The 25,057-nt window shown below is 44.3% G+C and overlaps 1 protein-coding gene across 2 annotated transcripts in view; it reads left to right on the plus strand.

Moving 5' to 3' along the window:
* Positions 1-4,543: 4,543 nt before the first annotated feature.
* The window catches only part of UST (uronyl 2-sulfotransferase), a 313,075-nt gene continuing 292,561 nt past the window's right edge, over positions 4,544-25,057 (plus strand). For both annotated transcript variants that reach the window (XM_068985017.1, XM_068985016.1), the window contains exon 1: positions 4,544-4,807. In XM_068985017.1, coding sequence (XP_068841118.1) covers positions 4,558-4,807 — 250 coding nt within the window. In that variant the 5' untranslated portion in view covers positions 4,544-4,557. The remainder of the gene's footprint in view (positions 4,808-25,057) is intronic.

Here is a 25,057-nt window from a genome sequence, read left to right on the forward strand (position 1 = left end):
GGCAGCAGTGTGCTCAGCTGAAATCTGTATTTTCTAGCCCCTCCTTACAACTGGACATAGTCCTGAGTTTTTGGCCAAAAAACTAAGAGGATGATTCATTGCATTTTTGAGCATTTCTTTAAAAGAACCTACTCCTTTTGGAGGAAGAGTTTTTTCTTTTTCTTTTTTGCTTCCGCTTGTTGCCAGCCTGGAATATAAACATAAGATGGCTCCAGTGGCCATCTTGAATCATAAGTTTATCTTTAAAATGAAACCTCATGCTGAGGATGGTGAAAGTTCTGATGGGTCCCTGCTGAGTGCATGGAGATGCCTCACCAACTCTATACTGCCTGTTTCTGGACTTGTTTCACATGAGAGGGAAATACACTTCTTTTTTTGTTTAAGCCATTCAGTTCAGTTCCGGTGCTCGGCCATGTCTGACTCTTTGCAACCCCATGGACTGCAGCATGTCAGGCTTCCTTGTCCATCACCACCTCCTGAAGCTTGCTCAAACTCATGTTCAACGAGTCAGTGATACCATCTTACCGTCTCATCCTCTGTCGTCTCCTTCTCCTCCTGTCTTAAATCTTTCCCGGCATGAGGGTCTTTTCCAATGAGTCAGCTCTTTGAATCAAGTGACCAAAGTACTGGAGCTTCAGCTTCAGCATCAATCCTTCCAATGAATATTCAGGACTGATTTCCTTGAGGATTGACTGCTTTGATCTCCTTGCAGTCCAAGGGACTCTCAAGAGTCTTCTCCAACACCATAGTTCAAAAGCCATCAGTTATTCGGTGCTCAACTTTCTTTATGGTCCAACTCTTACATCCATACATGACTACTGGAAAAACCATAGCTTTGACCATATGGACCTTTGTTGATAAAGTAACATCTCTGCTATTAAGCCATTGCTATTTGGGGTTTTTAGTTACATAAAACTCAACTTAAATATAAGGCTTTCCAGGTGGCTCAGTGGTAAAGAACCCACCTGCCAATGAAGGAGACATGGGTTCAATCCCTGGGTCGAGAAGATCCCCCAAGGAAGGAAATGGCAACCCACTCCAGTATTCTTGCCTGAGAAATCCCATGGACAGAGGAGCCTGGTAGGTTACAGTCCATGAGGTCACAAAAGAGTTGGACATGACTCAGTGACTAAACAACAGCAACAAACTTAAACATAACTGATACAGGAGGCGACTGCATTAAACCAGGTGAGAGAAGATGATGACTGGGACCAGAGTCGTGGCAAGGAAGTCGGATGCTGGATTTTTTTTTTAAAATAGGGCTTATAGGAATTGCAGATAGGTTAGATTCAGGGGTGAGAGAAGGAGAAAGACTAAGGAAGACCTCTGAGTTTTGCCCCTGAATGATTTGATAGTGCCATCATTTACAGACAAAATTAAAAGATGCTTGCTCCCTGGAAGAATAGCTATGACAAACTTAGACAGTGGATTAAAAAGCAGAGACAACACTTTGCTGATGAAGGTCCATATAATCAAAGCTATGGTTTTTTCCAGTAATCATGTATGAATGTGAGAATTGGACGGTAAGGAAGGCTGAGCACCAAAGAACTGATACTTTCAAACTGTGTGCTAGAAAGACTCTTGAGAATCCTTTGGATAGCAAGGGGATCAAACCAGTTAATCCTAAGGGAAATCAATCTTGAATATTCATTGGAAAGACTGGTGTTGAAGCTGAAGCTCCAATACTTTGGCCACCTGATGCGAAAAGCTAACTCGTTGGAAAAGATCCTGATTCTGGGAAGGATTGATGGCAAGAGGAGGAGAGGGTGACAGAGGATGAGATGGTTGGATGGCGTCACAGACTCAATGGATATGAGTTTGAGCAAACTCTGGTAGTAGTGGACAAGGAAGCCTGGAGTGCTGCAGTTCCAAGGGGTCGTAAAGAGTCGGATATAACTGAGCGACTGAACAGCAACAGATAATTTGCAGAGATGCAGAAGCCTGGGGAAACAGCATGCTTGGGTGTGGGGTTGGGATTGGGTGGATTCAAGAGTCTAGGGCAGTGGCAGGCTGGCCTTGCTAGAAGCAGAGAGGGGCACAGTAAAACAGAGGGAAGGGTATGGACTTAGGCTGGTGGGTCAAGGATCAAACCCAGGTCTTCCCCACTGCAGGCAGATTCTTTACCGTTTGAGCCACCAGGGAAGCCCCATCATTAACTGAACAATTATTAACTGGGAACCTATTCTGGGCTATTCAGTGTGCTGATTAAAGTAATTCACATTAATGGGCAATAACTGATTGGCTTAATTGGCTCAGGGGCATTCACATTTCTAGAATGTGCATATTAATCCCAATAAATCTCTGATTCGTGGAATAAATGTGAAACAAACCATTAACACTCTTTTTTTATTTTCTGTGACAAAACACAGAGACTTCCCTTTTCTTCCTATCCATGAGAAACTGGGAAGTAGAATATGTGTGTGAAACCACTCCCCTCATCCACCATTGTCTCCTGTTTATGATCCATGTGTATTCTTCACCATTCAAATCCGGAACAAAGATACTCATGTCTGCAGGATGGTTATACCATATTATTCTTAAATTGTTAACTCTTGACCTCAGGATCCTATTCCTTGATTTTCCATAGAAACTTCCTCAGATATCCAACTTATAAAGGTTTTCAAGAAAACAGCCTAAGAATCATAGAGGTCCCTGGCCCCCTGATTCTTTCTTTAATCGGGTCGTCAGTCACCGAAAGGTACAGAAAGAGTAGGGATCCAGAGAGGAGAGGCACAAGAAACCGGAAGTTTTCCTTTCCATTTCCCAAGGTGACCTGGGCTAAATGTGTTATCTCCTATCCTCCAATCACTGGGCAAATTATTAGGAAAAGCACCCTGGCTTGGAGATAGCACCTCGCAGTGGTTATTACCCTGGGCTTGAGTGTCAGACAGATTTGAATGCCGCTCCCAGTCTGACTCCTGGTAGCTGCGTGACCTAGGGCCAGTCACTGAAGCCTCAGGTGGCACGGCTTCTACATCTAGCAGTCAATCCTTCTTACCTAATGGGTGGCTGATGAAAGCAGAACTTTCCGAGCATCACACCCCTGCGCTCCCCATCCCCCATCCCCAGCGGATGTATATTTGATGCAGATTTTGAGCAGGGAAGGTGCACTTTCATGTCCTGAAACCTCCCTTGGAAGACATGGGAAACTGAGTCGCTCAGTCGTGTCCAATTCTTTGTGACCCCCATGGACTGTGGCGCGCCAGGCTCCTCTGTCCTTGGGATTCTCCAAGCAAGAATACTGGAGTGGGTTGCCATGACCTGCTCCGGGGGATCTTCCTGACCCAGGGATCGATCTCGGGCTTCCTGAATTGCAGGCAGATTTTTTTCTTACTGTCTGAGCCACCAGGGAAGCCCATGGGAAGACCTGGGAGGCAGCGATGAAATAGGTCAGGGCTCTTTCCCTGAACATCTGCCAGAGGAACCACTCGAGTCCGCTCTGGAACACTCCCCACCCGCCTTGCCCGTCTGGTCCCTCCGTCGTAGAGGAGCAGCTGCCGCGTGAAGGCGAGACTGCTTCTTCTGTTTCCCTTCCTGGAGCTGGGGCGACGAACCTGGCCCTATGGGCATGTTTAATTATAGTATCCACCACTTGTTATTTTACCATCTCAGCAGAGGCTTGAGCCCATCCCCAAGCACCTTTTATCCGCCTTTACTAAGCAGCTTGGGATACAGAGGGAGAGACAAGTTTCTTAAATAAGAAAAAAGACGAGGACCAAAAAGACACACACACACACACACACACACACACACACACACACACATATCGTACTAAAAGAAGTGGTGCCTCTTCCTGCCAGTGACTGTGTAGGAGAGGGAAGTCAGCGGGGGCCCCCAAGAGGTCGCTGGTGGCGCAGGAACCGAGGCCAGATTGGAGAGAAAGGAGGAAGGGGGAAAAAACACACACACACACCCAGAAACTTTCTTCCTTGTTGCGAATAATCGCCGCCCCCCCCCCCCCCCCCCAGGGAGAGGCAGTAACGTGACACCCGAGAGAAACCCGGAGACCCGAGCAGAGGGAGGGAGGGAAAGAGGGAGGAGAGAGCGCAGCAGAGAGCCGGAGGGAGAAAGGGGAGGAGAAGGAGGAAAACCCCTGTCAAGGAGGTGGAGCGTGGAGATGGTGTCCGCCTCCCGTTCCTCCCTACAGTTTTTGTAGAGGAGCCTGAGCCGGGACAAAACACGCCGAGACCGACAGCCACAAAGCCGGGGGCGGGGGGGGGTCCACGCTGGCGCTGGAGGCGAGCCCCGGCGGCCGCGAGCGAGCCCGAGGCGCTGCGGGGCGCGGGACGCGGGGGCGCTAGCGGGCCGGGCGCGGGCAGCGCCGCCAAGCCGGGGACGGGCAACCTCGGCCGCTCGGGCCGCGGCGGCGGGGACCATGCCGAGGAAAGTCTCCTGAGCCCGGCAACTTCGGCCCCCTCCCCGCCCCCAACCCGGGCTGCCCTCGGCGCGGCCCTGCCCATGTGCAGCCGGCCGGCAGGGCTCTCCTCCTCGGATGGGCAGGCGGATGGGTGACCTCTTCCTGGCACGGGCAGGCTGTGCGCGGCGGCGGAGCCGGCGATGAAGCAGCAGCAGCAGCAGCATCCCGGCGGCGGCGCGGATCCCTGGCCCCATGGGGCCCCTCTGGGGGGCGCCCCTCCCGGCCTGGGCAGCTGGAAGCGCCGGGTCTCCCTGCTGCCCTTCCTGCGCTTCTCCCTCCGGGACTACGGTTTCTGCATGGCCACCCTGCTGGTCTTCTGCCTGGGCTCCCTCTTCTATCAGCTCGGCGGGGGACCCCCGCGCTTCCTGCTCGACCTGCGGCAGTATTTGGGTAAGGAAGGAAGGCGGGAGCGAGGGCGGCGCGAAGTTGTGGCGGGGCGGGGGTGGAGGGGGGAGCCGAGCGCGCCGGATACTCTGGTGCTGCCCTCGCCGCCGCCTCGTCGAGGCTCCCCAGGTGGGACGCCCGCGAGCATCCGTGCGGCGGCCCTGAGCGCCTGCTGCCTCTCGCGCGTCCGTCTGTCTGTCTGCGCAGAGGCGGGGTGGGGGTGGGGCGCCGCGGGGTTGATGTGCCCGGCAGGTACCCCAGGGCGGGGCGCCGCATACCTTCCCCTCTGCCTCGGCCACCCCGTCTGGGGTGGAGTGCTGGCGTGTGAGTTAGTGAGTGTGTACGAGTGTGTGTGTGTGTATTCGGGCCTGGCAGAGCGGGGAGAGGCGAGGGGCAGCGACGGCCGGCCGATGGCATTGTTAGTGACCACAGTCCCGTCCCGTCCAGCCCTCCGCGTCGCGGGGGTGGGATTAGTACCTCCCCAGGGCCCGTTTTGCGAATTCTGTCTCGCAAGATCTCCTCCTGTCCCCTGGCCTGGGTGGCCCAGGGGCAGTTTGCGGGCTCCCGCGCTGTCCGTGAGCTGGTTTGTGCTTGGGGCACCCCCTGCACACCTAGCTGTCCGTAGCAGGGATCGACCTGCTTCGACTGAAAGATCCATAGCGCTGCGTGTCCCAAGTCTGAACTTTTGGGGGAGGTTGTGCCTGGTTTAATAGGAGCAAGGCTGCCTATGTTTTTGGAGAGGTGAGGGGAAGGATCTTGGGAAAAGAGCGGCTCCAGACAGAGGATGTGACCTGCGGCTCGGTGGTCAGTGCGCGCGGAGAGGGGGTGCCAGGGCCCAGCGTGCGTACCCCAGGTCCCCGGTGCGCGCCTGGCTAAGGGAGGATGCTCCCCTCTCACAAGTCCGTGGTCAGAGCAGGTCTCTCTGGTGCGGGGTGGGGGTGGAAGAGGAGAGGCTGAGCTGGCCCAGGTCATCGCAAACGTCCAAGCGGATAAACTAAAGCCCCCGGGGAACTTCCGGCATCTTCGTGACCCGAGCCAGCGCGCAAACAGAAGCCCCCGGAGCGCTGGAACCACGAGCCAAACGACTCCAGCGGCTGGAGGCTGCCAACCTCACCCACAAAAATCCCTTCGTCGCAGAAGCCACAGGTCTAGATAGTAGATCGTTTTCGAAGGAAGAAAACCACTTCAGCAAAGTGACAGATGTTAGAGCATTCTGAAATGTACATGCAGATAAAACAATGTTTTGTTTTCCTGTGTAGAGAAGCTCAGATTTTAAAAGTTACACTTCTCTTTCAGTAGAAACTTTGGAGGAACTACGGTTTTGTAAGATGCTTTAGAGAAAATTAGAGGAAAATATTGCCCAAGTGGATTTCCAAAGAATAATCCTCAGCATCTGGTTTCCTAGGGGATTTGGGGGTAATATGTGCTTTTGCTAGAGCCAACTCTTTTCTCTGGGAGTTCTGTGTTTGGAAGTCTCACAGCCCCATTGGCTCTCTGATTCCTGCTACTACCACACAGGTTGCTATTATTACCAACAGTGGCTGCTATAATAACTGGCATAGGGAGGGAAGTGATTGAGAAGCTTAGGGGTCTTTCTCCATGAACTGATAAGGAATTCTTTGTTGGGGTTCTTTTCAAGCAAAATACAGAGGCCACCGATGTAGGGAGAGTACAGTGGAGAGGGAAGGAAAACACCTGTGATGTCCTTCGGAGCACTTGGCTTTGGGCAGGGCATTTTCTACAGGTAAAATTCCGGCCTGGACCAGACTGCCTGTAACACATCCACCCAGCTCTTAAAATATCATGCTGATACCCTTCTTGGGGTGGGGAAATTTGGGAGGAGGAAGGATCAAAGGTGTGTAGTGAGGCTAAAATCAAGGAACCGCAGTATCTACCCTATTAACTGCTTGAAAATTCAGTCATTATGTGTGGTATCCACAGTTTTATATGCTTTCATTATGTACTCCAGGAAATGAAGCCTGATAAATTTGGGGGCTTGGTTGGTGAAAGGGTGAATTCACAAGCATTCACTCAGGGAACCAGAAAGAACTGAAGGATGGAATATTGCTCCTATTACTAACTCATCATTGAATTTCTGGCTGATGTAATGGGTTGAAAATGACATCATTGTGAACTGAAAATAAGATAACCCTTGGCCAAACTTGTTCCCTGTTGTTTTGCTATGTAAACATAATGATTTTCAGGAAAAGTGGGCTTGTGGTCTTTAAGAGGGTCTAAAATATACCCTTAATAATATAAGGCCAAGGTATCTGCAGAATTATGCTCCCCTTGTTTCCTCCATTTTACTATTTTAGTGTCTGTGAACACAAAATTGTGGTTAGTAAACACATCCTCTCAATTTTCCTAGGTAGCCAATTTTGGAGGCAAGTATTTTTCTTAAACATAAGTTCATATAAAGCCAAAATTTTCCAAAAAATATTATTTTTAGCAGTATTTTTCTTGACAGCATTATTGTTAATATACTTCTATAATATATTACATCTGACACATAGGTGAAGTGAAGTCACTCAGTCGTGTCCGACTCTTGGTGACCCCGTGGACTGTAGCCCACCAGGCTCCTCTGTCCATGGGATTCTCCAGGCAAGAATACTGGAGTGGGTTGCCCTTTCCTTCTCCAGGGGATCTTCCTGACAAGGGATTGAACCCAGGTCTCGTGCATTGCAGGCAGATGCTTTAACCTGTGAGCCTCCAGGGAAGCCCACATCTGACATATAGTAGCTACTAAACAAACATCTGGAAGTGATGCTTGTACTTATTGTATCAAATAGGTAGTGTGATTTGTAACATATTGAACACTGAATATTCTCACAGGGAAGAAATAGGACCATTTATGACAAAAGCCAACATTTACTGTGTATGTGCCAGTCAGTGCACATGCAGAATGAAATTGAATTAGCACAGAAATATCATAGATTAGGTACAGCTGTTATTCCTATTTTTGATATGGGAGAAAGGAGGGCAAAGAAGTTCACTGACTTGTTGAAGGACACAGAGTAAGTAAGGCAAGACTTGAACCCACGTCTGGTTGAATCAAGTACCCACTGCATTAACACTACAAGCAGTTTAAGAGAAAAAGGAGATAGAGCCAAGATGCGAATGGGGTGCTAAAGAACCGACTGGTCAAAAAATGATCATTTTTATTTCTGTAATTTCACTTTCCTTTTCTTGATACTTTGAGTATCTTGAGGGGCCAGCAGAGAAGGGAAACCATGCAAGCAGCAGGCCTGCTCTTAACTCCGCTTTCCTGTTATTCATCCCCATGAACTAGGCGACTGAACTCTCCCAGAGTCCCACAGTTGAGGTGAGGTGAGGTGAACTGGAATATTAAATTTTTGATTTCTCTCTCTCTTTCTTTAGCATTCATTCTCTGTTTGGGCTTCCCTGGTAGCTCAGCCGGTAAAGCATCTGCCTACAATGTGGGAGACCTGGGTTCAATCCCTGGTCGGGAAGATCCCCTGGAGAAGAAAACGGCAAGCCACTCCAGTATTCATGCCTAGAAAATCCCATGGACCAAGAAGCCTGGTGGGCTACAGTCCACGGGGTTGCAAAGAGTCGGACACGACTGAGCGACTTCATTTCTCTGTTTAAGCTCTGTGTGCATGCTCAGTTGCTCAGCTGTGTCCAGCTGTTTGAGATACCATGGACTGTTGCCTGCCAGGCTCCTCTGTCCTTGGAATTTTCCACGCAAGGATACTGGAGTGGGCTGCCATTTCCAACTTTAGCAGATCTTCCCGACCAAGGGATCAAAGCATGTCTCTCGCATCTCCTGCATTGGCAGGCGGATTCTTTACCACTGTGCCACCTGAGAAGCCCTGTTGTAGGCCAGTAGTTCTCAGTTTGGTGGTTCTCAGTGTTGCGTGGTCCCTGGACCTACAGCATCGGCATCACCTGGTCACTTGTTACAAGCACAGATTCTCAGGTCTCATCTCAGACCTACTGAATTAAAGTCTGGGCGTGGGACCCCAGACTCTGTTTTAGTAAGTCTTCCAGGTAATTCTGATGCCAGGCTCAGTTCGTGAACACTGTTCTAGAGTCAGACATTGCTCTTGGGAAGTTCCCTATGTATTTGAGAGAAAGAGAAGTGATGAGAGTGAGAGAGGTGATTTATAAAATATTTTAAAAGTGATGGACGTGGGTTCATTTTTAAACTTCAACTTTTAAAAATGCCTCTGCTTTGCTGCATGTGCCCCATTGTTGCAAGAGGGAGAGCAGCCAACAGCTGCAGCCCCAGCTGGCTTTTGACTGTCTGAGGTTAGGAGATGCATGGAATGAGGTGAAGGGGGGCAACCAGAAAGCATAGTGTGGAGGAAAAAGGGGGAGTCGGTAAAGATGCATCTTCTTCTCAAAGGAACTGGGGTCAAACAGCTTCTTTTTTCCTAGGCAGTTTGGGGAAGGGCAAAGTCTGTTCTTTTTAAAGATGCTTTTTGCTGCAGCAGATTTATAAATAAAAAGGAAAGTGTGTGAGGGGGAGGAAAGTTATGCAGAGAAAACTCTTGTTTCTTTACCTCCTTGAAATGAATGGAGGAATGAAAGCATAAACACACAGTGGGGTCAGTAGACATGAATAGAGCAAATTGCTGTACTTAAACTTGGAGACCATGGTGTGTGCAGTTCATTGAAATTATTTCATTTATTTTGAAGTGGCATTCAGACTTTGACTTGCTGTAGAAAACTAACCAAAATCAAATGAAATCTCCCATAGAAATTAGATTATGATGCAGCCTCTGCCAGTAGACTCATTACTTATGAGCTGTGGAAATATCAAAAACTTGGAATAACACTCATTACATAGATGTAAACTGAATAAGCCAGATGGCTTACTACTGATCCCGTACAACCAGCAAACTCTGATGATTTATCATCAAGACTTGGATATGTGATTTAGCCTTTATGGGAACTAAATCTATGGGAACTAAATCTGTTGGATTGATCTCAAGTTGATAGGCTTTCCTTTCCATTGTTAACTTACACTATTTTAAATGGAGATATACTACTCTGGTTTTCAGAATTCCCAGTCTTGATATGTAGATTACATATGAGTGTGGAAATTTTGAGTCAAAGATGTAACTTTATTGACTTGAAAGTATCTAAGTTTAAATGAATTTAAAGGAAAATGTGAAAATTGAAGTCCAAACTTGTTGCAAAATAGTTTCTCTAAACCTTAAAAGTCAAATTAAGTTTCCTTCTGCACATCATATATAGTTTAAATATAATACCCCAGCCCCCAGACAGTAATCTAGGAAGTGAATGCATAAAATATGATGTTATCAATAGAAGCTGTTGACATAAAAAGAAAATGACATTCTTGTTCATAGCTGCAAGTTTATCTTATAGGGTTGGTTGGGGACACAGTAGCACTGTTTTAGAGGAAGATAGAAAATGGAATTCAGCTATGGCAGACTGTTCTGTAAACACACAGCATGAATAGTGAAAAGCATTCTGTCTTGTAAACTATTTTTAATGTAGACTCATCTCAGTATGAGTTGTTTTAAACTACAGATAAATATGTATTATCTGGATACTGTCTTTCTTCAAATTCCCTGTCACTGATCCAAGTTTAAAACACTAGTTGGTTTTGTATTTGAGAAACTAGAATGAAAGTGCTCAAGATTTTTGAGTCCCCAAAGAAACAGTATCTTTTACTTCCCTAGAGGAAAACAGCAGGAGCAGAAAGTGTAGCTTTCCCTGCAGCTGCATTGAACAGGTTAGCGATGGACAGTGAAAAGGCATCTTATCTGACAAACTGTAGCTACTAGAATGATTAGAAATTGGCATTTGCTGTTTTTTTATTTTTTAGAAAGAAGTTAAGTCTTGACCACAAATAAGTTTTGTCTTACCTATATTTATTTTTATTACAGAAACAACCTTAAGCAAACAGTGATATATATAAACCCTTTTATTTATCAGAAATGGGGAGAAAACACTGGAATTTCACCAAATTCTTGTTGCAGAAGTCAAAACAATGTAACAACTATTGTGCAAGAAATTTCCAAATAAAGCACACTTCAGTATATGCTATTGATTTTTAATTCACTTACTTAAAATGAAATAGCTTTTAATTGTTTTTAGAATATTCTTAGATAAGTGAAACCATTGCTAGAGTCACTTCTAGAACATTTGCATCACACACACAAAAAAATTCCTCATTTGCTTTAATTCAGTTCAGTTCAGTTCAGTCACTCAGTCTTGTCCGACTCTTTGCGACACCATGAATCACAGCACGCCAGGCCTCCCTGTCCATCACCAACTCCCAGAGTTTACTCAGACTCACGTCCATCGAGTCAGTGATGCCATCCAGCCATCTCATCCTCTGTCTTCCCCTTCTCCTCCTGCCCCCAATCCCTCCCAGCATCAGAGTCTTTTCCAATGAGTCAACTCTTCGCATGAGGTGGCCAAAGTACTGGAGCTTCAGCTTTAGCATCATTCCTTCCAAAGAAATCCCAAGGCTGATCTCCTTCCGAATGGACTGGTTGGATCTCCTTGCAGTCCAAGGGACTCTTAAGAGTCTTCTCCAACACCACAGTTCAAAAGCATCAATTCTTCGGCACTCAGCCTTCTTCACAGTCCAACTCTCACATCCATACATGACCACTGGAAAAACCATAGCCTTGACTAGACGGACCTTTCACCTCACTATTCCTCCATTTCCTCAAGCCCTTAGGAACTAATCTATTTTCAGTCTTTATAGATTTGCCTCTTTTAGACATTTCATAGAAATGAAATCATATAATATGTGGTCTTTTGTGATTGGCTTCTTTTACTTAGAACATTGCTGTCAAGGTTCATTCATATTGTAGCCTGTATCAATACTTATTCATTTTTATGACTGAATAATATTCCATTGTATGGATATACCACATTTTGTTTATCCACTCATCTATTTCTCAACATTTCAGTTTTTTCTTTCGGGTATTGTGCATAAGGCTGCTGTGAACTTTTGTGTATAAGTTTTTATATAAACATCTATTTTCTATTCTTTTAAGTATATCAGTTTAGTTCAGTTCAGTTGCTCAGTTGTGTCTGACTCTTTGCAACCCCATGGACTGCAGCACACCAGGCTTCCCTGTCCATCACCAACTCCCAGAGCTTACTCAAATTCATGTCCATCGAGTTGATGATGCCATCCAACCATCTCATCCTCTGTCATCCCCTTCTCCTCCCACCTTCAATCTTTCCCAGCATCAAGGTCTTTTCCAGTTCTTTGCATCAGATGGCCAAAGTATTGGAGTTTCAGCTTCAGCATCAGTCCTTCCAATGAATATTGAAGACTGATTTCCTTTACAATTGACTGGTTTGATCTCTTTGCAGTCCAAGGGATTCTCAGGAGTCTTCTCTAACACCACACTTCAAAAGCATCAATTCTTCGGCACTCAGCTTTCTTTATAATCCAACCCTAACATTCATATATGGCTAGTAGAAAAACCAAGCTTTGACTAGATGGACCTTTGTTGGCAAAGTCATGTCTCTGCTTTTTAATATGCTGTCTAAGTTGGTCATAGCTTTTCTTCCAAGGAGCAAGCATCTTTTAATTTCATGGCTGCAGTCACCATCTCCAGTGATTTTGGAGCCCCCCAAAAATAAAGTCTCTCACTATTCCCGTTGTTTCTCCATCTATTTGCCATGAAGTGATGGGATCGGATGCCATGATCTTAGTTTTCTGAATGTTGAGTTTTAAGCAAACTTTTTCACTCTCCTCTTTCCCTTTCATCAAGAGGTTCTTTACTTATGGCAGAAAGTGAATTGCTAGGTCATAAGATAATTCTATATTTAATTTATTGAGGAACTGGCAAACTGTTTTCCACAGTGGCTGCACCATTGTATACCCCCACCCACAGTTTATGAGTTCCAGTTTCTCTATAGCATTACCAACAGTTTTTATTTTCCATTATTTTGATTATAGACATCCTAATGGGTATGACTGGTTCCTAATAGGAAAAGGAGTATGTCAAGGCTGTATATTGTCACCCTGCTTATTTAACTTATTTGCAGAGTACATCATAAGAAACGCTGGATTGGAAGAAACACAAGCTGGAATCAAGATTGCCGGGAGAAATATCAATCACCTCAGATATGCAGATGACACCACCCTTATGGCAGAAAGTGAAGAGGAGCTAAAAAGCCCTTGATGAAAGTGAAAGAGGAGAGTGGAAAAAGTTGGCTTAAAGCTCAACATTCAGAAAACGAAGATCATGGCATCCGGTCCCATCACTTCATGGGAAATAGATGGGGAAACAGTGGAAACAGTTTCAGACTTTATTTTTTTGGGCTCCAAAATCACTGCAGATGGTGACTGCAGCCATGAAATTAAAAGATGCTTATTCCTTGGAAGAAAAGTTATGACCAACCTAGATAGCATATTCAAAAGCAGAGACATTATTTTGCCGACTAAGGTCTGTCTAGTCAAGGCTATGGTTTTTCCTGTGGTCATGTATGGATGTGAGAGTTGGACTGTGAAGAAGACTGAGCACCGAAGAATTGATGCTTTTGAGCTGTGGTGTTGGAGAAGACTCTTGAGAGTCCCTTGGACTGCAAGAAGATCCAACCAGTCCATTCTGAAGGAGATCGGCCCTGGGATTTCTTTGGAGGGAATGATGCTAAAGCTGAAACTTTAGTACTTTGGCCACCTCATGCGAAGAGTTGACTCATTGGAAAAGACTCTGATGCTGGGAGGGATTGGGGGCAAGACAGAGGATGAGATGGCTGGATGGCATCACTGACTCGATGGACGTGAGTCTGAGTGAACTCTGGGAGATGGTGATGGACAGGGAGGCCTGGCGTGCTGCAATTCATGGGGTCGCAAAGAGTCAGACACAACTGAGCGACTGAACTGACTGAACTGAATGGGTATGAAGTGGTATCTTATTGTGGCTTTTTTTTTTTTTTTTGGTATCTTCCTAATGATTAGTGATGTTGGACATCTTTTCCTGTGCTTTTTGGCCATATGTATATCTTCCTTGGAAAAATGTCTATTCACACTCTTTGCCCATTTTTTACCTGAGGTGGCTTTTTTGTTTTGAGTTTTAAGTACAGTGTCTGGGTACAGAGTAAAACCTAAATAAATTTCTAGTGATTGAACACAAAGGCCTCTTTAAAAGAATCTTATGGATGACTTTGAATAGTAAACCCTTTACATTAGTAGTACTGTATAAAAATTCATAAATAGGTAACAACTATTTTACAGGTGTCACAAAGATTATTGTGGCTTATATTTGGAGTATGAGTCTTGCCAATCTTGAGCAGATTAGAGTACAATGGTGTGAGAATTCTAGAATGGAGCCAATGGATTCAGCAGGGGAAACATTTGTGTACATTCTGTTCTTTACACTGTGTACTATGAGGCTACCAAGGAAATCTAGAGCATTCTTACAAAATTAGGGTTCATATGCAATTCCTTTTAATTCACATTGTGGTATAATATACAGGACAAATATATAGGCCTTTAGTAAAATAGTAAAATAAATTAGAAATTTAGCTTTTTTTTAAAAAAAAATAGGATTTTAGGAAGAAATGTTTCCTTCAAAGTGTTAGAAATTTTTAGTAGGTTTTAAAATTATATATTATCAAAATAAGAAGCTTTAAAATAAGTACAGTCAATTCCATGCTGCCTGATAAGAGATTCAATTTGAATAGTTTGTAATATTCTTATACTAAAAATTATCCGGGAGCCAGATAGCAGGTTAGTGTCCAGGGTATGCTGCACTTCTTAGTCTATCTCAGGTTGTATAGCAATTGTCTATAATTTCCCAAAGATAGCCACTGGCTCATCTTTCTTGTCTCACCACCCACTTACCTGCCTTGGCTTCTACTATTGCCCCTTTGCTGATGACTAAGGAAGCTCCAATTCCAAGGATGCTCTCTGAACTCCTTAGTACTTATTTCATAATCACTTTTGAAGTTTTGACACTCTACTGTATATTGTCATAATTTGTAGGCAAGCACCTTGAAAGGAGGAAGCTTGCTCAATACTTTCCATCTCTACTGTGACATCTCTCCTGGGTGTTCCACATGAACCTGTAGGAAGTATCTGTTGATTCAAAATATTTGCTAAGCAGACTGTTCTTTACTAGGGCTTCAATTCTGCTTTGTTTTGTCCCTATTTTAAGCAGAGAATGTGAGGAGGGGTTCCAGGAAAGACTCTAGCCAACGGTTGATTCTCCAATCCATCTCTTTCTGGCTGTTAGAAGCATATGCTCCAAAGATGTTAAAACCACTGCGACATACAATTCTATAAACCTTTCCTTCTGTAATGTTGTCTGCCTCTTACCTGTTGGGATTTAGAATTGCACTGATAGAGCTTTCCTTGTAATTAAGAATGCCTGAGGTCAATCCAGAGATTCGAGTGCATACTAGAATGCAAACTTCTTGTTTCTCATCATTTTCCTGAACCCTAAACCAGTTGTTTTGGGAATTTGCAAAATAGCAGTTTGTCTCTTGCTCTAGGTCAATGTCTTCCTTAAGCAGCAATTTGTATTAAATTAGCTGATACATTTCAAGCATGACTATAAGGAGATGAGACCATAAGATGATGTGGTTTTTGAAATAGCAACTGAATGGATTTTAACCTAGAATGGCAGAATAATAGATTATAAAATTAAGGCTCAGTGCATAAACCCATTGACCTTGTTTACTGAAAGACATGGAAATAACCTTAAGTTATGGCCTTGATTAAGTAATTCTGATTTCATTCAGTGATAGATGATTTAAATAACCACTTTCATTAAACTGTAATGCATTTCTGGAAACATCATTGATTTTTTTTTCTAGTTCAGTGAGTATGACTTTCACAGTCTTGTGAAAATAAAATGAAAGTATTCTGAAACATATAAACTTCTTTGTTCAGTCATTCAGCAGATATTCACTGAAAGCTTTATGTGGGTCGGAAGCATCAGATACTAGAAAAAGTACAAGCTTTAGAGCAGGGATCTGGGTATGAATGACTGTGTTTCCACTTCTTAGCTGGAACGTGGGCAAGGCTCTTATCTTCTGAAAACCTGAGGTGTTTTAATCCATGTTGTCTGTTGTTTAGTCACTAAGTTCTATCCAACTCTTCTGTGGCCCTATGGACTATATAGCCAGACTGGCTTCTCTGTCCATGGGATCTTCCAGGCAAGAATATTGGAGTGGGTTGCCATTTCTTTCTCCAGGGGATCTTCCTGACCCAGGAATTGAACCTGCATCTCCTGCACTGGAAGGCAGATTCTTTACCACTAAACCACCAGGGAAACCCCATATGATGGGATTACTCTGGTGACTCAGATGGTAAAGAATCTGCCTGCAGTGAAGGAGACCTGGGTTGGGAAGATCTCCTGGAGGAGGACATGGCAACCCACTCCAGTATTCTTGTCTGGAGAATCCCCATGGGCAGAGGAAACTGGCGGGCTATAGTCCATGGGATTGCAAAGAGTTGGATGTGACTGGGTGACTAAACACAACATTTTATAAAGTACTTGTCTATCTCAAGGCCTGGCATTTGATTTCAACAAATGCCAATTTTCTCATCTTATTCTTTGCTTCTCTCAGATCCCCTTTTCTTTTGGCACACACACACATACCAGTGGAATATGCAGATTCATTCATGGTTTGCTTCTATTTGAATGAACCATTCTACCCAAGAAGTGTGAAATTACTGAAGCAGTATTTTTGTGGCTTGTCACCCTCACCTTCAAACTGATGAGGGCTCATCAGCAGCTGATATTCTCCAGTCATTTGTCCTGTTAACTATACACACACAAATATTTCTGCTTCTTAGCCTCTCTTCTGCTTCCTGGAAACCATCTGAAAAAGTCATTCTTTGCCCAGCCTGCTTTTCTCTGTTTTGAATTTATCCACGTTCTTCCCCACCCCAGGCACACACCTTGCATTCACAAAATGAACATCGTTGTAAGACAAGGAGTATGGCACAGCTCCCTCTCTGGGATCGCCAGCTGGTCTAGGACTGGACTGTGATCCACACCAGTCTACTCCTTCAAACGATCACAGAGCCAGGCATACACTGGGGCTGCTGCTAGAGCCTCTCCCCCTTGCGATGGGACTACTACTCCCAGTAGTCTAGCCACGGATTTGTTTCTGGGTCTCACTTCCCTTCCATTGGAGGTCAGGGCGGGAACAGTGAACCAAAGTAGCGGGTCATGTCTTTGTCAAAAGGCTGGTGAGCTTGCTTCAATTTTCCATTCTCTGCTTCTTCATGTTGCCTTGACCTGTCCAGCCTCTGATGGGTGCTGGGGCAAGCCAAAACCACCAGGGCCATTGCTCTCCAGGGTGGCTGGTCACCCAATCCCTGGAGAAGCTGAAAGCAAGTGGGATTTTACATTACTTAATGGAAAAAAATTTTGTCAAGGGAAACCATGGCCTTGCAACTCTGGCACAGAACTTCCTTTGACACGTAGACTGTTTGACACAAATGCCTTCTCACTGGGTAAATGCAACAGTCAGGCAGGGCCATGTGGGTTGCTGGAAGGGACAGGGGACCTGGGTCTGGAGGGAGTCTCCAAAAAGTTCAGTGGTCAGTACTGTTGAGTCACATGAACCTCCTAAGTTTACATTTCTTCACCTCCAAAATGAAGATTTTAATTAGGTCTGTGATCTTCAGTTGTTTTTCTTTCCTAGGACCCTCATTAGCAGCAGTGTTTCCATGTGGTCTTGATGGTCTGTCTGGGAATATGTACCAGTGGCCAGGAAAGAAAAAATGGAGATAGTTCTGGAGCTTTCCAGATGACGGTACCTCATTTTCCTTTAGAATGACTGAATGAGGTACTGTCTAAGGTTCCACCTGGAGCTTCCCAGTGGCTCAGTGGTCAAGGATTGGCCGGCAATGCAGGAGCTGCAGGTAGATGCAGGTTCAATCTCTGGGTCAGGAAGATCCCCGGGAGCAGGGAATAGCAACTCACTCCAGTATTCCTGCCTGGGAAATCCCATGGACAGAGAAGCCTGGCAGGCTGTAGTCTATGAGGTCACGAAGAGTTGGACACAACTGAGAGGCTCACACTTTCACTTTGTGGAGAGGAGTTACTAACAGAAGGGACTCTCTTCTCAACGGTTTTCTTTTGAAATGACTGTGCTACACCCACCCCTGCCCGTAGTTCCAGGCCGGTGAGTGGAGCTGGGGGAGGGGAGGTACACCTCTCCGGAGCTCTGTCTCAGGTCTTAAATACAAGTCTTGCTGAGTTCTTGGTGCCACATTTGTGTTGGATGGTCTGCCCACTGAGATACCCTTCTCCACACTAAAAGAAGCACAGCCAGCAAGCCACTCCCAGTTCAGAGCAAATAGCACGTGCCTCCTGCCCTGCTTCCCTCCACCCCTGAGACTTTGCTGAGTCTGTAAGAAGCAGAGGACAGAAGGAACTAATGTGGTGCTTAGAATGCATCATCTTCCCTGAAAGTATTTTTGCAATATTCCTGAAAGCAGGGGAACTCACTCATCTGGTTGGAGTTTTCGCAGAAACGTGATTGCAGATTTTTTTGCAACTTCATTCTGCTTTAGTGTCAAAATGCAACCAGCGATGTGCCAAAAAATGTGTGCTAAATCACACGCAGATTTAGACACTTCAAGAGGAAGTTATTTTTACCACAGTGGGGAAGAAAACAGAAAGTGACGATTAGCAGGGAAGCCAAGGCGGGACTGACTCAGGAGGGGAAGGCACACGTGCCTCTCCTGTCTTGCTGGGCTGGCCTGGGGATTGTGGTGTGATCACCTCTTAGCAGGTAGAGCAAGGAGTTCCGGTGTGGAAGACCTGCCCAGAGGAGGATGTTGACATAACCTCCATGTGTGATGCCTGTTTGAACCATGTGGAGTTCGAGTTGGTCCCTGCTGAAAATGTAGCCCGCCCCCCCCCCCCGCCATAGAAACTGCTGTCTAACTAGCAGCTGAATAGGATCCAGAGGTGAAAATGGAGGACAGCATTCTGGAAAGCTTCATAAATATGAAAAGCAAATGGCGCGGTGTCTTTAGTTTTCTTTAGCAGATGACAGGATTGAGGTGGTATTATTTTCCTTGCTCATGCTTTTCTCAGCTTAGAAGGCTGTTCTTGTTTGCTTGCCCAGCGGAGATCCAGGGCCTTACGGAGTCTGAAATGTTTGTGGTTATGTTCTTCTAGCCCTGCTGTGAGATGAAGAGGTTCCCAGAAATGAAAGGGAGGGAGGAAGAAATGTTTGTTAGCATCCACAACCTCTGTCTTTTTATGGCTCTTTATACCCGGCCGAAGGATATCTGCAGCTACCATGTAGTGATAAGATTTCAAGTCTCTTGAGTTTGAAGCTTGGTGGTGAACTTTTCAAATGCATTTGGATGAGGCTTTACTCAGACCTTCTTGTGTCTTGCTCTCCTGTTCCTTACTGGGAGAGGTGTGCAGGTCCCGTGCCAGTGTCTGTTGAAACAGTTACAGTGGTGCCACTCTGCTTGTGACCTGAGCTCTGGCATCGAAAGTGTGGATGTGGGCACACTGTTAGGTGTGTTCCCTAGCTTGGATGGGGAGGACCTACTGGAAAATACGTTGGCTATTCGGTGGGCTCCTGCTTTTGCGTTTCCGTTTCTTTCATGATATAATGAATTTGCTGTTTCAAAACATAGTTGCCTTTCACCAGATTTTTCCTGGCCACCTGGTTGGAATGATAGGTGAGTTTTGTGTTTCAGAGTAAGTCTTCCCCACAGGCTTACGTTTCATGGAAGCTTCATATCCGTGAGACTTAAAGGATCAGAAAACATGTGTTTTCCTATTGCTTTCAGATGCCCGCCCTCCTTCCCATGTGGCTTGGCAGCCGTCCTCTGTCATCTTTTCCATCTATTCAAGTCCATTCCTTCAACAAATGTTCATCAAGCTCCAGTTATGCACTGGGTGCTGGAGGCAGTGTAACTAATGACACTGTCCCTGCCCTGGGTGCAGGGAGGGGACTGGATTCTACTGGGAGGGGCAGAGAAGGACTTAGAATAAATGTAAAGTGATAAACAGGAGTCTCTGGGAAGCTAAAGGAGGAGAGTAGAAGCAGGGATTAGATCTGCCTGGCTGTGATTAGGTTAATGATCTCCTTGGTTAAGATCCTGTTTATGCCAGGAGCTTGGGGCTTCTCAAATCTGGCTGCATAATAGAATAACCTGGAGAACTTTGGAAAATACTGATTTTCATTCATTTGGTCAGGGGTAGGGCCTAGGCATCTGTATTTGTTTAAAGCTCCCCATGCAATTCTGATGTACAACCAAACTGGAGAACCTCTGTAGTTCATAGATGGCCAGGTAGCTTTGGGTGTACACTAAAAGTCCTTTTGTGGTATTATTTAGAGATGTTTCACTTAGCCTAGAGTCTTTTATTTGGCTTTGACTTTTAACACTTTAGCTTTCAGCTTCTCTATACAAGCTCTTCTCAAACTTAAATGTGCATTCAAATCACCCAGGAATTTGTTCAACTGTTAGATTCAGGGGTAGTAGGTGGGGGGTGGAGTCTGAGATTCAGCATTCCCCAGAGGCTCCCAGTGTCACCAGTGCCCCAGTCAGAGGACCACATTTTGAGTAGTAAGAGTCTATACTGTAGCATTTTTGGAATGTGATTAATTCTTGTAAACAGACAAATGAGCGAGGGTTTGTCCTAGCCACCAAAGATCTGTACTATTAAATGTTTCATTAATTTCTTTTAATTGAATTCTCATTCACCAGTTTGATTGTTCGAATTTAAGAACATTCTATGGTCTCTATCTATGTGCATGCCTGCGTGCTCAGTCATGTCTCTTTGCCACCTCATGGGCTGTAGCCCACCTGGCTCCTCTGTTCATGGAATTTTCCAGGCAAGAATACTAGAGTGGGTTACTGTTTCCTACTTCAAGGGATCTTCCTGTCCCAGGGATCAAACTCTTGAGTCTCCTGCATTGGCTGGAGGATTCTTTACGTGTGCTACCTGGGAAGCCCCTTAATAACATTAGCTTTTTCTTAAGAATCACACACTTGCCTGAAAATGTCTGCTTTTATTAATTTCTGTAGTCCATAGTATTGAAATACAGGCTGTTTGGAGATTTGTGAACATACAGATGCGACCTGTTGTCAAGTTTATTAATAAGCATAGGAGGTTAAACAGTTGGTCTTGGATATAAAATTTCTTCAAATAGTTGCTGCAGATTCTTGCACTGTTTTTAATTTTAATAATGTTGGAATTCATTGCCAAGAGTCCTATTTTCGAAATACTCCAGTAAAGTATTTTTTTTTTAATGGTCAGACAAATAGTGGGGTGTAAATAAAGCAAATAATTGGAATGACTCCGTGTAATGCTTTGAAAACACAATTTGAATAAATAATTAAAACTCTTACATGCTCCTTGTAGAAAACTGGGAAATAGAAAAGCACCAAGAAGAAAGTAAAATCTATATTAATTCCTGTATTGAGAAGTACTTTGGTTGCTTGCTTCCAAGCAGTATCGCAAATGTCATTTTGTGTCTTTACATGGTACTCAACAACATTGGTTTTCATGGTGGCAGAGTTTCTTATGAATGTACAATAATTCCTCTAGCAAGGACTTTTGATATTTAGGCTATTTCCAGCTTTTCATGATTCTACATAAAGTTGTGATGAACAGTATTAAATTTTTGCACACTTCTCTACTACCCTGGGAGAAATTCCTAGACTTGAAATTGCTGGGGTAAAGTGTGCACCCATTAAAAAAAAGCACTTTTAGTACGAATTGCCGTATGCTTTGGTGTCTTTCACCAGCAGTCTGTTTTGGTCATATTTTGCAAGCACTGGATATAATCTTATAAAACTCCTCAACCATTCAGTTGGTGAAAAATGATATTTTAAACTCTAATTCACATTTGTTTGAATATTGATGAAACTGGAGAATTTGACTATCTTTTGGGAATTATGGGTTTTTTCCTACTTTTCCTCTATAGAAATGTTCTTTCTCTTGCTAACTCCAAGAATTCTTGAGAGATGAGGGGTATTAGCCCTTAACCATACATTCAAAGATGTTTTTAAATTGCCCTTTAGATTTAAAAATCAGTTTCTTTTATTTTTTATTTATTCTAATTAACTTTTCCCATTTATTATTTTTCCTTTACTTTAATGCTTAGGAAGGTCTTATATCCCATATTTTCCCTATATTTTCTTCTAGTTCGTTTGTTGTTTCACTTTTTCATTTACTTTTTATATTCTTTCAGCATTTATTTTGGTGTGAATTGATCCAATGGTTTTGCAAGTCTAGTTGGAGACACAGTCATACTCGAGTGATGTCATTCTTTAACATTAAATTCAATTTTCAAACCTTGAAATTGATTTCAAGCCTAACTCTCTTTGGAAGATTTGAACCCCACTTTTGCCATTTAATTTCTAAACTTCTGGGGAGAAGGTCCCCCAGCTTCCAGCCCTTGGCCCTTGTTTCTGGAGAGAACTTTTGTGTGTCAGTAGGTTGTGGAGTCTCTGGCAAGTCTACGCAGACACGACCACTCTCCTTGCCCACTCAGCCTGAGTTGCCTGAGTAAGTGCAGGACTAGGCAAGTTTTTAAGTCTTAGCCTCTTGGATTCCTTTTGAGTCTCTGGAGCAAAAAATAAGTTCCCTATCCCCAGACACATGCTTGCTTTTCAGCTGAGCTAGAACCCTTAGTGGGCAGTGATAGATGAGCTCCTCATGGAAAGCCTGTCTCAGCCAGCCCTCAGCCCTTTGTAGTTCCTTGTAATGAGGACAGCTCTCTTTTAAACACTGTTTTCTAAGCAGCTAGATGACAATAAGTTGTTTAGCTCCTGTGTGCTGTTATTCTTTTGAATGTTTATAAAATTCAAGGGACCACAATTTGATGACAGAGACATTTGAAGGCCAACCATGTGGTCTAATAGAACTACATCTTTTTTTTGGAAATCACATTTCTTCTGTGAATTTGCCCCGAACAGAATGCTTACTATCACAGGAGGCAGTGTTGTATAAAGGAGCAGTGGCTTCAAATCAGAAGTCCTCTGTGTGAGTCCTGGCATTGCCAGCGTGCAGCTGTGTGACCTTGGGCAGTTCACATAACCTCTCTGAGTTTCCATTGGAACTTTAGAGGGACTCTTTCTGCTCCAAAACAACAACCACTAGATTATGAAGAGAATGCTATCTGCTACTGGGCTGACTGGAATACTGTGAAAATTTGCATTTTTAATATCTGCTAATGCACACCTTCATTTTAATTATCCAGGCAGAAGCCTAGCCAGAGCAGGTGGCACTCCAGGGTGTGGGAGCCAGAGAGATGTTACTTACTGTGCGATGTGTGTGTCGTGTCAACAAGCAAACAAACACATCCATCAAAATTCTGTCTCTAGGCATTCACAAACAGTGCTTATTGTTATGTGTATTCCTGCCCTTTCTGAACTCTATAGTTTTCGTGCAGGAAGAAGACCTCCAGAGACTGTGTAAATTACACTTTTGTCCAGTAAAAGTTTTCATTTGTTGAAAGAATATTCTTGCAAAGAATAGTTTGATGATTGAAAGTTCTAAAACGTTTATCCTGTGATCACTTGATAAGATTTTAATTTTTCAAATTTTTTTCAAGATCGCATATGGCAAAGACACGAAGATTTTTCTAAAGAGCTGCTAGCCTAGTTGTCTCTGATATAGATATATATTCATAACTTTCATATATGTATTTAAGGTAGTAGAGATTCATTCACATGCCTTGGGGAGCATGGGGGATGGGAAATAGGGAGAAGGAGAGGGCTTCATGGAAGAAGTGACATGAGCTGGGTGTTGAAGCATAAGTTGGAGTTTGCCTGACAGAGATGTGGCAAAAGGACATTCCAGAAAGAAAGAGCAGCCCTGGCAAAGGCTAAGGGAAAGAAAGGGAAATTGTCAGTCGCTCAGTTATGTCTGACTCTTTGCAACCCCATGGACTGTAGCCCTCTAGGCTCCTCTGTCCATGGGATTTCCCCGACAAGAATACTGGAGTGGGTTGCCATTCCCTTTTCTAAGGGATCTTTCTAATCCAGGGATTGAACATTGGTCTCCTGCATTGCACTCAGATTCTTTATGGTCTGAGCCACCGGGGAAGAAAATTGTCGCCCCTTTGAGCCCTCTGAGCAATATGTGTGGCTGCTGAAAGACTGTGACAGGGAGAGAGGAAATGGGGGTTGCTACAAGGAAGGCTTCTAGGGAAAGGGGTAGATTTTAGAGGAACTTGCACGTTACACTAATCGGCACACAATAGGAAGCCACTGAACATTTTCAGACCACAGTGTGATAGCAGATTTGTTATTCATGAAGTTAGCTCTGGAAACAGAAAGTCACAGCAGAAGTAGGTATCTGAAACGGTTCTCAGATTGAAAGTGAAGTCACTCAGTCGTGTCCGACTCTTTGTGGCCCCATGGACTGTAACCTGCCAGGCTTCTCCGTCCATGGGATACTCCAGGCAAGAATACTGGAGTGGGTTGCCATTTCCTTCACCAGGGGATCTTCCTCACCCAGGGGTCGAACTCAAGTCTCCCAAACTGCAGGCAGATTCTTTACTGTCTGAGCCATCAGGGAAGCCCTCAGATTGAATGGTGCTTTAAAGATCAAAAAGTTCTTGCACGCAGGTTATCAAACGTGCTTCTTTACTTTTTCGAATAGTGGGTGTTAAGCTTGCTGTGCATATGAGGAACCTGAGCCCAGAGATGTTTGAAGGGCCCTGAGCGCTCTGTGGGTGAGGTAGGGAGGAATTTTGCATCCAGTTTGAGTGGGATCTCTTCCGTTTCAACCTGTGCCACGTGGAGGCATATTTCAACAAAAGTACTCAAGTACTTTCTGAATCTTTTAGTTTGAACTTTCAAAATGGTTTTAATCTTGATAAAGAAAGCTTGGCAGGAAAACCAACGTAACTCTTCTCCTGCATGTGTTTATTTAGTGTAATGCGGTTATGTAGAGTTGCCTCTTTGCTGACGTTTTCCTGTTGTGATAGCGTGCGACAAGCTGATGGTTTGTTTTCTCTGATTAGCTGAAATGGGAAAAAAAAAATCCTCACTGTGTTTTTATTAGGATAGGTTATAACGTATCTTGATTTTACATTTTATTTATTTAGGTAACTGAGATCATGCCATTTTGTCATATATTAAGTTGACATTTAAGCTATAATTTCTTGCTATTTTAGAAATGACTTTTCACTGTGTATAGGAGGTTTATTTTCTCTGCTGCTTTATTGAAGACTCTTTAGAAGTGACTCCATTTGTGTCTTAACTGAAGTTCCGTATTCTGAGGCTGTCTATCCTGCCTTCTGACTGTAGCTTTTTGTAAAGCATTTCAGCTCTTCAAACTGCTG

The sequence above is a fragment of the Capricornis sumatraensis genome, chromosome 13 (genome assembly GCF_032405125.1).
Source record: "Capricornis sumatraensis isolate serow.1 chromosome 13, serow.2, whole genome shotgun sequence".
Classification (NCBI taxonomy): domain Eukaryota; kingdom Metazoa; phylum Chordata; class Mammalia; order Artiodactyla; family Bovidae; genus Capricornis; species Capricornis sumatraensis.